Source organism: Hydra viridissima, unplaced genomic scaffold (genome assembly GCF_058129835.1).
Source record: "Hydra viridissima isolate aposymbiotic clone 2 unplaced genomic scaffold, HvirCarnegie_v1 scaffold_9, whole genome shotgun sequence".
Classification (NCBI taxonomy): Eukaryota; Metazoa; Cnidaria; class Hydrozoa; order Anthoathecata; family Hydridae; genus Hydra; species Hydra viridissima.
In genome coordinates this window covers 8,638,662-8,651,704 of record NW_028324308.1, presented here as the reverse complement: position 1 = coordinate 8,651,704, position 13,043 = coordinate 8,638,662, and the positions used below count along the sequence as shown (strand labels likewise).

Genomic DNA, 13,043 nt, shown 5'->3' with positions numbered 1-13,043 from the left:
ATCATCCAACATTGAAGGGGAAGGAGTGCTTTGGCTGGCCAAAATTTCTTTTCTTGACAGTTCTTTCATAGCTTTCTTTCCTGCAGTTTTGACTACTTCAAATTTCCCCCCTCATCCACAAAGCACATGCTCTTCCTGTTAGGATTTAAAAAATGAGCAATAGAGAATTCAATATTCATCAACTCCCCTTCGAATCTTTTGTTTAGATCTTTATTGAATTAGTGAGCAAGCTCTAATGACACCTCGGTTTTTGGCTTGACACAGGCCTTATATTTTGCCTTGTTTTCCTCCACCTTGTTGAAGAATTCTCAAATATTAGATAGCTTAGGCATCTGAAAAGAAGAAAAAAATGAAATAACATAAAAATTGAATAAATCAGATTGAGTTTTTCCTTTATATTTGTCTTAATAAAAAATGATATTTTTGAGGCATGCATAAAGCTTTCAATAAAAGAACTAATTATTTAAAGGTTATTTGCCTTAATTGTTGAAATGAACGTAACAACTTTTCAAACTAGTTTTTATCTCTATTTTTATTTCTACTAATATTTAAGTAGAAGAAACATAACAATATAAATTTTATAGGACCAATCCACTAATTGAAGCAATCCGCAAAGCGAAATAATTCGCAAAGGAATTTGATCCACAAAAAAAAAAAAAAAAACCGCAAAAATTTAGCTTGAAATATTCTTAACTTTTAAATCAAAATAAGATAATAATGGCTTACCGTAATAAATGTAAGTAAAGAATAGTAGACTTGATCTGTTGAACGAATTGTTGTAGGTTAAGATTTCCAAATAGGACTGATTGAAAATAAAAAAGAAATCCACTATTTATAGGACGCGCATATAATAAAAATGTAATTTTTTTGAACCATACCATTTAATGGTGACGCGAACGGAACGCGATTCGTATAATTCGCTAAGCGAATTAAAGTTAAATTGATTCGTAAAAGTTTTTCGGATTAATAATCCGAACAGCAAAGAGAATCCGCAAAAAAAAAATTCGCTAGTGGTTCGAAAATTAGTTTTCGGATTGTTAATCCGAAAAATTTTTACGAACTGACTGTTTTAATCCGCAAAATAAGTCGGATTGGCTTTTTGCGGATTTTACGAATCGAATCGGCGGTGCCTAGTAAATCGTATACCCACTTTACTGCTGTTTTTGTTACCTGAAATAAATAACTTCCCTGAAGGTATTTTCCGTTAATTTTACAACATATTTACGCATACATCTTATTTGACATAAAATTTGACAGAAAAAATAGTTAAGTGAAATCTTTTTGATAAGATAGATGTGCTCCGGATTGCATGTCATGAAGTTCAGGCGACACTTAAGGTTGTGTAAAAAGTTCTACACACTAAATCTTTACGGGTTCTTGTTTTATTGAGTTTCGTCTGTGAAGTATTGCCGACCAGGCTTAGAGCCAAAGTCTGGAGTCGGAATCACAAATTTGAAAATGGCAGGGCGTGCGGCCATTAACTGCCACTTGTTTACAGATTTAAATTTGTTAAACTGATCTTCATCGAGTTCATAGATTACAGATACATATTTTATTTTAGATTAGTTAATAGCCATTGGATGTTGTACTATATTCAGTTAGAATTAAACTTACCTTAACATCAAAATGATTGGTGCTCTTTTTGTGTACAATCACAAAGGAGAAGTCCTTATTTCCAGAATATATCGCCATGATGTCAGGTAGCAAATTTATTTAATGTTGTTTAATTATAAACTGAGTTAGAAGTATAAAGAAACAAAATTATTGCAAGATAAGGTTAAAAGGTTCTAAAGGTATCTCTTGTTTTAAATTTTATTTTGGAATTTATACAAACAGATAAACAAAAAAATACAAATATCATTAAGAATAAAATATTTTGAAATTCTTGGCCCTCAGAAATCTAAACGTGTAGTAGAAATGAGATTATTATATTTATTTGAAAAACTTACTAAGTTTTGTTGAAGGTAAAATTTTGTAAATAGTTTTAATTAGCTGTAACAGATACAGCTACTGTATTAAGCTTGAAGAAAGTATTAATGTTAGATAGGGGAGAAGACCTCAACTTCCCTTGTCTATCAGCATACCTATGGTATTTCTGAATGGAGAAAGTTTTAGAATTCTAACACCTCTAGATTGCTGTAAATGTCTCTTCCAGATCTTGAGCAACTTACATCCTACAAAGTTCTGCTCTTGTTTTATAATTCATAAAACATTTTAAAACTTTAGTTAATAAAAAAAACTTAAGGGTTTTTTCAAAATTTTATGGTTTATTAAGTTTTAGTTTTTAATTTTTTGGTAGATTTTCTTATATTTAAAATTCTGTAATGTATGTCATTGTATGTCATAATCTACATCTTTGACTTTTGTAATGATATTTTGACCCAAAGATTGTCTCTATCGCTTCATAGTGCGTTAATCTCTTTTTGGTTTTCAAATATTTATTGTCACAACATTTATATTTAACTTAGAAAAAATCTGTATTATAAATTTAAATTTGTATAACTATTAACTACCAGTTTATAATTGGAATAGTAATGAGATGATTTAACGATTTAAATAGTTAATAATCCTTTTTCTTAAAAATGGTGAATGTAAGCATTTTGATAGGGTTTTAACTTTTCTTAAAGTTAGAATACTTTGTGTTTATCAAAAAAAAATAATGCATGTTAGTTTCAATGTGATATCACTTCTTTTTTTTTTTTTTTTTTAACTGATTTAAAATCTCAGCATATTTAATTAGATAATAAAGTTTGTTTTATTTTCATAATTTTTTGTTATTGCATATTTTAATTATTTATCTTGTTTTGAAAGATGAATTCTTTGCAGCAGACACATGGTTAATCAGTCTGATTAAGAATATCTTCATTTATTCCATAATATGGAACTGTTCTGGCAAAAATGCAGGCTGCTGACAATACAGAAGTGTATCATTGTTAAAAAGATTAAATACTGTATGAAGAACATCTAAACATCAAGAGAAACATGAAAAGAAGCAGCAATAAAGAGCAGATTATACAGGAAAGCTTCACTGCAAAACTAGATGATTTGTTTGACATCAGTAATGCTGACTCTCCATGTCTTGTTCTTTTTTTATCATTGAAATGATACAAGAGTAAGACAAGATCAATGCAAAAACAGAGCTCAAATTAAAGCTTCTTTTGTTCCATCAAAGTGTGTGGTAGTGCAACTTCAAATGATCTAGTGGATCATCTGCCAGTATTGCTGACTTCACTTATTGATGGAAATGTCATCATGAACTGAAAAGGATACCAGTCAGGCTGTATATGAATTGCTTCATTCTTGGAATGCACATTCAGAGGTTACTGGCATGTGCTTTGATACAACAGTGGCCAACATTAGATGCAAAGCAGGGGCAGCAACACTGATAGAAGACTTGTTGGGGAGAAATTCACTCCGGCTGAGCTGTAGACACCACATAATGGAAGTCTTGCTCTCTGATGTCTTCACAATATGCTTTGAACCCTCATCTAGTGCCGAATACTTATGTTCAAGAGACTTAAAGAAGTCTGGTATACACTTAATCATCAGATTAAAAAAGACACAGCACGGTCTCAGATACCAGCCACAGCTGAGGTGAGACACTTTATCACACAACAATTGAAAATTTCATATTCCAGAGATGATTACCTTGAACTTCTACAGCTTGCAGCTCTAGCAGTTGCAGTTAACTTTGAGGTAAGCTAAACTGCTAGTTTCAGTGATTTTTACTACCAAAGTTGTAAATACATAAAAGTTTACACAATTCACCAATTTCTAGGTGACAATCAGAAGACCAGGAGCCTCCCATAGAGCCTGCTGAATGGCTAAAGCCATTTATTCACTCAAGATGGAACTTCTTCTGAAAGGAAATGAAACTGCTATTGGGCTAACTAGAAAACAGGTCAACTCTTTCAGTCAGTTGAATTAGTTTTTTGTGTCTGTGTATCTAGAGTCATGGTTTACATGCAACACAGCAGCTGATGCTCCTCTGAATGATATGCTCCTGATACAGTGTCTGAAAGCATATGAAGACAAGCAAATCCAAGAAGCAGGACTAAAGATGATGCTTTGTCATTCTTGGCATTTAAACCCAGAGCTGGAATCGCTATGTTTGTTCTTGCAGAAGATTGAAGCAGTCTAGAAAGCAACACTTGTCAATTACATGACATCAGAGAGGGGAGCTCACTTGATCAAGAGATTGCTAGCATGCATCAAGGACTTATAACTGTCATCATCATTCAGTATGCTAGGAATTGATGACAACTTCCTGCATGTCAGTCCTGATACTTGGCCAGAACAACCATCATACCTTGAAGTAGCCAAGGTGATTGCAGATGTGTAAATGATTGTGCAGAGCAAGGGGTTGCAATGATTGAGGAGTTTTATTCATTTTGCAAAGATAAAGAACAGAAACAGTTTCTGTTGCAAGTTGTTGAAAAAGACAAAAAAGAACTTTGTTCTTCTAATCACATTGATCTGCTTCACTTGTAATATCATTGACTTTACTTTCAGAATATAAATTAAACAAATATTTAAAGTTTTGCTTTAAATATTTGTTTATTTATATTCTGTTAAAATTTTAAATAATATAGCATATTTTATAAAACTAGATGAATATTGTTTTGAGGGATCATTTAATATTACGAAGTCAACTGGTATGTTAGATCATTTTGAAAGAGTATGTGATATTTTTTCAAACATAATTTTTGGGACGCCCTATTCATCATGATTGTGTATCTGATTATTTAATCAGTAAAAATGTTACATATAGTAAACTAATAAGAAGTTATCTTATGGGTTGATAAGTTTTAGTTTCATATTAGAATTTGTACTGTAACCTTGTAATTTTTTTTTTATTTACAAGAATTGTATTAAAGTTGTTGTTATTTTTGGTAAAATAATGAAGACCTTTAAATATAAGCCAAAAGATTTGATAAAAACAAACTTAGTTGTAAGTAAAGATTCAACATTAAAAAAAAAAAGGACCATTATTAAATTACTGACTTTTACACTGCATTTTAATAAGTTACAAAATATCAATTTAAACTCTTTAAAGTTACAGAATATCAAGCTAAGAAAGTTTGGCAGATTTTTAAGAAAAAGGATTATTAACTATTCCCCTAGTGCAAACTTATTAAGAAAGCAATGATTTTTGCAAAATTATGCAAAGAAAAAGGGCTGTTAGAATTGGAAGAAACATTTTCAAACAAAATCTTTCTTATGTTTTTAAAAGGAGATGTTTTTTTTTCAAAAGGATCTATGTTTGTTACAAAGAAATAAATTAAATTAAGCATTTAGGGTTTTCAAAAGTTGCTTCATTGAGTTCTAAATGTTGCATTTTTCTAAAAACAAGTAATTTATATTTTGCGCTTGCTTTTTTTAATTGATTTAAACACTATAATTTCAATTAAAGTATTTAAATCAATTAAAAAAAGATTTGACATCTGATTAAAAGCATGTTTTTGTTGCCCTAAATGAGACACAGAGATATTATCAGAATACATAAAACTATATTTTACACTCAATAGTTAATTATAATAAAGATTTTTAAAAAAAGTATGTTACCAAACACATTTTATACTTATAAATAATCATAGGAAATATTTTTTTGTACTGGTTTGTGTTGAGTCACTTTGTTGGGTTGAAAGAAGTTTTATTAAAATTGTAATTTACTACTTCTTAAAAATGTTTATAGGGTAATAATGAAGTATACACTAACCCAGGCTTGGTCGGGAAAGGCGTGCGATCGCACTTTAAATTTGGCCACGCATAAAATATTTAGTTGCGACAACTTGCCCACGGCTTGGAAAATGATTTTGAAATGTTCTCAAAACATCTTAAGAGCCGTGGCCAAGCTGTCGCAAATAAATACTTTATGCGTGGTCAAATTTAAAGTGCGATCGCACGCCTTTCCCGACCAAGCCTGCACTAACCTGATATTGTCTTTAGCTGTTTTTACTAATGTTATTGAAGTCACACAGATGTATGATTTGTGTTAGTGAAAACAACTGCCTTTTTTTGAGTCTTTTTTTTTTTTTTTTTAACTATTTGCATACACTTTTACAAAGAAATAATTCAAAAAGTGGTTCTTGCTTAGACTGGTTGTAGTAACTATTTATATAGCTACATTTTGGGAACTGTGATCATAAAAATTTTTCACATTTTTTGTGATAAAATTTTTTATTTAAAAAATTTTAGTCAAAAAAATACATTTCTTTATTAGCCGCAACGCTTCTGATGCATTTCGAGTTAATATTATCCATGCAAGAGGTCAAGTTCGCTCACCTGTCTCAAATATTGCTGGTACTAGTTTCTTCCATATTAAACGTGGAAATGTATGGATTGCAGCTGCAACTAGACAAAATTGTAATGCTGCTTTGGTTTTTGAATTTTTATATAAAACAGTTGAAGTAATGGCAAATTATTTTGGGAAAGTTACTGAAGACAATGTGAAGAATAATTTTGTTTTAATTTATGAGTTATTAGATGGCAAGTTATCTATTGTTTTCTTTCCATACATATGTTCCTAATATTTATATTCATGAATTAAAATTACTAACTTTAAATATGGTTAAAAGGTTTCTTAAGTTAATTTATATTATTTAAACAAAGCCAAACATACTTTATCCAAAGTAGTTTATTCTTTTGCTATTTTCCAATCAGAAATAAGCGACTTTGGATATCCTCAGAAGACTGATGTTGGAATCTTAAAAACCTATATAACACAGCAAGGGGTTCGATCACAGGTCTTTTTTATTTTTAAATACTCTTATTTAAATCTGTATGCAGTTCAAATATGTTTTAAAACACAAACAACATGCTTTGTGGTTAATATTTTCAGTCTCTAAAAGATTATTTCTTTTGGTTAGACCAGAGAAGAGCAAGCCCAGATAACTAGTCAAGTAACAGGTCAAATAGGATGGAGAAGAGAAGGTATTAAGTATCGTAGAAATGAGTTGTTTTTGGATGTTCTTGAATCTGCCAATTTACTAATGTCACCACAAGGTAAAACAAGAAACTATCTGTATATATTGTATTTATATAATTTTTATATATTTTTTACAATTTTACTTCTTTTCATGTGCTGAGTTTTTGTTTATTTATCATAAAATAACTTATGGTTCAAGTTTATTTTCTAATAATAAATTTTTTAAAGTTTAAAAATTTGGAAAATTAAAATAACATTTTTTGTTACTTTGATTTTGCAAACATATTTTTTAAAAGCACTAAATGTTCATCGTAGATGTAATATATTTATATAATGTATATATTTCACTTAGGTCAAGTTTTAAGTGCTCATGTTTCTGGTCGTATTGTTGTAAAAAGTTATTTATCTGGTATGCCTGAATGCAAGTTTGGTATGAATGATAAGTTAGTTGTAGACAAACAAAGCAAGCCTTCTCTTCTAGATTCATCTTCTGATTCAGCAAACAAAAAGTAAGCAATTGTAATTACACACCCTTATGTGCTCATTAAACATGTAAAAAGGCAACAATTTTTGGGTTTGTGAAAAGAAAAAAAAAATTTTTTTTTAATCAATAACAGTATAATAATTGGCTCTATTCTGCAAATATATCATGCATCTAATGAAATGTACCTTATGGTGTGGTGTTGCCTCATTATTAGTCATTGCTCTGCTTTCAGTAAAGATAATGAAGTCATAAGGGTGCATTAAATGTACTTTCCAAAGAAAATTACTGGCTCTATGTTTAAAACATTCTATTGGTTTTAAAAAGTGGTCCTGACAGTTTTTATAAAATTCAGAGTTTATTTAGTGTCCACCTCAAAATCATAATTTTCATATTTTTGACATTTTTCTTGGATTTTCTTCTTTTTCTGTAGTTTATTCAGTAATTTAAAGTTTTAAATTCAGTAAATTAAATTTTTAATTTTATGTCCTCAGTGTAATAATTTATCATCAGTTATCTCTCCTATCTAGCATTTTAATTATTAAGTAGCTTATTTTTTTGTTTTTGAAATCCATTTTGTTTTTTAAACATCTAGACAAATGTTTCAAAATAATATAGTAAAATTAAAATAGATGTACTGTACAAGGTTCTAACTGTAACAGTTGTCAAGTTTGTTATAAACATGTTTATTACTGTATTGGGTCTTAATATTTGTACTGAACTTAAATGGACAAACGAAGCTTCACTGAAAAGAATATAGTTTTGCCTTCTACTACTCCTTACCAAGGCAGAAGCTCCATATGCTAATCCTAGTTCATCTGCTAAGAAAATATTACTAAATACTCTTGTATTTATTAGCAATATTTGGAGTTGGAAACAAAATCACTGAGGAAGCTTATAAAATTACTGGCTTACATCTGCCAACATCTTGTCGTGTTGTATTGCATTGTTTTATATATCATTTAAATCAAGTTGGTCACAAAAATAAAACAAGACAAGAATCTGCAAAATATTTTACAAAAAGGCAAATATGCCAATCATTACTAATCATAAAGTGATAAGGAATGTGAAAAAGGCTTATTAAGCGCCAAGATGAAAATTAAAAAATCAAGGTTATTATAAACATATGTAGATTATTGCCAGCATCTGTAGGATCAAGAAGATGGAAGACTTATTAGCCCAGACATTTTCTGTTTGTCCCAATAATGCAAAACAACTCATAAAAATTCAAGAGTTTTGAACTTTCTATGTTTGATGAAGTCTGACTATTAAGCAACATTTGGTTCACAAGATAAAGTGTTGGCTAGAGAAACAACTCATCATGAAAAAATTAAAACTGGAAATATAAGTTGCACAACTTTTAATATAAATGTCTCACTTAGCAAAAGTGATAGTAGCAACAGTGGTTCAGCAGACAACAGTGAATCAGGTTGTGAGTTCAGAATTATTTATTTGATGAAAAGATAACACCCTAAAGTTTATAAAGCTATGAATTGTGTTCCTAGATGAAAAATTAACTGGACACTTAGTCCTATTTAAGAGACCAGAAGCAATGCACAAAGCCAGATGATTTGCAAAACTTATCTACTCAATTAAGATTTATTTTTTTGAGCCTCAAAGTTAGAAACTGCCTAGGGTTATTATAATCCCACAACACAGTAAAAGTCTCAAAGGTGAGGGACTTTGTTAACATCAGCACTCTAACCTACAGTTTGTAGTAGATTAGATGCAATTCAGCAGTAGATGCACCATGGAATGACTTACTATTATATTGGTTACTTTTGAGGTACGAAGCCATAAACAAAATATTTTTAATGAGTGCAATAAAGTTTTTAATCCGCATTTTTGGTATTTAACATCTGAAATTGTTCCTCTTGCTCTCTTAAGCAGTAAAGTCCCAGTAGCAGAATGTCTTACAGATTGATTGGAAGAAGTCTGAAGATTCTGTTGATTAAAAACCTGCCCATGAGTCTGATTAATAGCCCTTTCAGATCTTGTTGAATCAGTTTTGCAGTTAATGGTTTTACATTCTGAAGTTCTACAGTTGCTATTTGAAGAAGTTGAAAACTAGAAAGACACTATTTTATATAAAACTTCTCTTGATAATCTGCAAGCATCAAATGTCATGAATGACTGTGCTGTTAATACCAATAACAATAACTTAGAAGATTATTTGGTCCTTAAACATTTTTCAGTTTAAAAATTAAAAAAATTTGCTTCATAAGTTAAACAATTAGAAGCTTAAACGACCTCAATCTATTGTTAATGTCATTGATAAAGAGATTGTTGAAATGTAAAAATGTGTTTTGTGTCATATTAAAAAAAAATGTTTTCCGTTGCTGATAACCAAAACTAAAATATGGCAACTCTTATTTATGTAATATATCTAAAAACCCAGCTTGTTGTAATCCATAACAACAAAACTTTGCTCAGTTTCAATCTTTGTTTAAAGTGTTTTTCTTTTTCTTTTTTTTTTTTGTTTTAATTCAGGAATACAAATAAACAAGGTATTGCTATAGATGATTGCACGTTCCACCAGGTTTTCTTTTTTTTTTTTTTTTAAAAAGTTTAACACTTAATTGTAATTATATCTATTCAATAATATTTTTTTAGTCAATGTTCATTTTTTAAGGATTTTTATTTGATTTCATTTAACTTTTCTGTAATGAATATTAAAATAATATTTATCAAACCTTTAAATATTATGTACATATTATGTGTAAAAAGAACTCTCTCAGATTTTTATATTGTGCTTTTGTATTTCAGTGTGTTAAGCTTAGCAAATTTGAAAGTGAGAGGAGCATAAGTTTCATTCCTCCTGATGGTGAATATGAATTAATGAGGTAAAGAGTTTTAATAAATTCTTAACTTCAGTGTTTTTAAACTTGTAAGCAAATAAATGCAGAAAATCTAGAATTAATTTAGGTATCGTACAACGAAAGACATAAGCCTTCCGTTTCGTGTCATCCCTTTGGTGCGAGAAGTTGGAAGGACAAAAATGGAAGTTAAAGTTGTCCTTAAATCTCATTACAAACCATCAATTTTAGGACAAAAAATTGAAGTACGTTTTTTTCTACCCAATTTTTATTTCTCGGCCTTTTAACGTTTTTTTATCAGCTTTAATTTTTTAAGGTGCGAATTCCCACTCCTCCATCAACAGCTGGTGTTCAAGTCATATGCATGAAGGGAAAAGCAAAGTATAAAGCCAGCGAAAACGCCATTCTTTGGAAGTTAGTTAATTATTGTTTTCTTAAGTATCATATAGAATTGCCGATCATTTTTATTTGTAATTTCTGCTGTTTTACTAGAATTAGGCGGATGGCTGGGATGAAAGAGTCACAAATTAGTGCTGAAATAGAATTGCTACCAACGAGAGATACAAAGAAATGGACGAGACCGCCCATATCTCTAAACTTTGAAGTATAATTATTAAAGTGTTTTTACTTTTCGAAGACTTTTAACAAAACCTTAACACGTCTTAACTTTTAAATTTTGCCAAAAATGAAAGCATAAAACTTCTAACAGTAAAAAAAAAAACCTTTTGTTTTGATTAGGTTCCATTTTCTTGCTCTGGTCTTAAAGTTCGCTATCTTAAAGTTTTCGAATCAAAATTAAATTACAGTGATCACGATGTTATCAAGTGGGTTCGTTACATTTCAAAAAGCGGTTTGTATGAAACCCGGTGTTAAAAATGCCCTCTACCTAAAATTCGCCAAAAAATGAATTTAAATACTTGTTCTTTAAAGGCGTGCAACTAAAGATTGATTGATTTGAATCGCAATTCAAAATATGAAAATGTTTTGGTAACTCTTATATTTCTAGTTAGTAATTTTTCACTGTGATATTTTTTATACCTGGAATATACCGTCGATAACATTACGTCACTCGCGAAAATAACATTTAATTCTAAACTATTTGTTGATCGTTTTTATTTGAAATTCTTATAAAAAATATTTTGAAGTTTTTTGTGAGTAAATGATTTTTTTTATTTCGTTAATTGTATAAGACTTTTGCCTATATGATATATATATATCATGTAAACGCAGAATTATAAATGTAAATGCGTGCATATGTATGTAGAGGATTATTTGTTTGATGTTCGGTGAAAGTTTTGGGTTTTCTAAATATCTTTTTCCTGCTAAAACGATTTTTCAAAAAATTGTCGAGGTTCTTAATTTCATAATATTATTTCTTTTATTTTCATCGTCGTCATCATTTTTTTGTAGTAGAAAATAATATTTGAGAGTAGATTTTACCGATCAGTTATGGTGTTCTCTTTGTTATAATAAATAAATTCCCTGAAGGTGCTCTTGCATCTCAACACTGGATCACTTTTTTGTCTTATTATTTAGATTTTTGATTGGTGAATCATAAGAAGTGCAACGTAAATGATTTAGTAGATAATAGCAGCTAAAAGAAGTTTAAAGGTCGTTTTCCAATCTGAAAGGTAAATGAGAAACTGCGTTTGTATCTTAGTATTAAAATAGATTAATAGTTGGTATTTCCCTATCACATCTTAGAGGAGTCCTAAACGGAAAAAAATGCGGCCAGGTTCTGGCACAGATTTTTCAGGTTCTTGTTTTTTTTTTTTTGTTTTTTTTAATCACGACTCCTTAACCTACTTTTAATAATAGAACACAAATTTTTGATTTAAGTCTCGCGAGTTTTCTGTCCACTCTAAAGTTTTAATATTATTGTCTGTCATGTATTTTGAGATACTTTTTGGAAAATACCGTGGTGTTTCGGAAAGATCTTCGTCATCTCCGGTACCAGCTTGTGTTGTAACTTTTTTTTGCAGCTTGTGTTGAAGGACATTACATTTTTCAGATTTCAACATACCATCCACATAATGCAATATTGCAGGACTCTGAAAGCTAAAACAACCCCAAAATATTTTCTTATGGGGATTTTTTACGTGTTGTTCAATATGTTCAATTTGAATGTGTTCTACTATCGATCTGCGAACGAAATCTGTCCACTTACTTTAAGTGTAACTCAAAAAAAAAAAAAAAAAAAAAAATCACCATTCAGAAACACATTTTAACATAATTGTTATTGAAAGAACGACATGAATAATGTTAACAGTATGACAATTACTTTATGTATTTAATCATGATTGTAGTCATAGCCTCAAATTTCGGTATAAAATTATAATTAGAAGAGGTATTTTTTTCTTACCTTGCTCAAATTTATCCATTCTCTGTATTGCTTAGCCCATGCCAGACATTTCTTCTTCGTGGCGTCCCAGTTTCTCTCTACAGTTCGAACACTTTGCTAACAATAGACTGTAACTCCACCTAATCTAGCAACTTCTCTTTAACTATTGCTATAATGTTTCAAATACACCTAGAGCGATGAATGCAAGCATTAAATTAGTTACTAAACACCAAATTATGCCAGTGATTCCATTAAAATGGACAAGACTGTATATAAATCACTAAGTTCCATCAAGTTATTGATTATTTACAAAAATATCTTTGCTAAAATTTGTAAATGCCAAATTTACTTATCTTAAAATATGTTTATATGTAAGTTTGGCTTGTGTGTGTACTTAAACGAGCAGTTCAGCCCACTTACAGGCTTTTACACTGACTTTTTTCTGACTTAAGGTTATCCCTTCTGTGCGAAGGGATA

General features: G+C 29.9%; 1 protein-coding gene across 1 annotated transcript; it reads left to right on the top strand.

The window, feature by feature from the left end:
• The first annotated feature begins 1,434 nt into the window (after nucleotides 1–1,434).
• On the top strand, nucleotides 1,435–11,671 carry LOC145185286 (AP-2 complex subunit mu-like). Its single transcript, XM_080061157.2, has 11 exons — nucleotides 1,435–1,700; nucleotides 6,224–6,489; nucleotides 6,664–6,746; nucleotides 6,870–7,005; nucleotides 7,281–7,437; nucleotides 9,900–9,948; nucleotides 10,176–10,252; nucleotides 10,335–10,470; nucleotides 10,542–10,639; nucleotides 10,718–10,829; nucleotides 10,964–11,671. The coding sequence occupies exons 1-11, from the start codon at nucleotides 1,627–1,629 to the stop codon at nucleotides 11,096–11,098; spliced, it is 1,323 nt and encodes a 440-aa protein (XP_079917283.1). The 5' UTR covers nucleotides 1,435–1,626; the 3' UTR covers nucleotides 11,099–11,671.
• The last annotated feature ends 1,372 nt before the right edge of the window (nucleotides 11,672–13,043 follow it).

Excerpts from the sequence above, each read along its gene's own strand:
- LOC145185286 (XM_080061157.2), top strand. The coding sequence starts at position 1,627 with ATGATTGGTGCTCTTTTTGTGTACAATCACAAAGGAGAAGTCCTTATT. Across the intron at positions 6,490-6,663 it reads AATTTATGAGTTATTAGATG|AAATAAGCGACTTTGGATAT; the intron begins GCAAGTTATCTA and ends TTTTCCAATCAG. Across the intron at positions 10,253-10,334 it reads GGTGAATATGAATTAATGAG|GTATCGTACAACGAAAGACA; the intron begins GTAAAGAGTTTT and ends GAATTAATTTAG.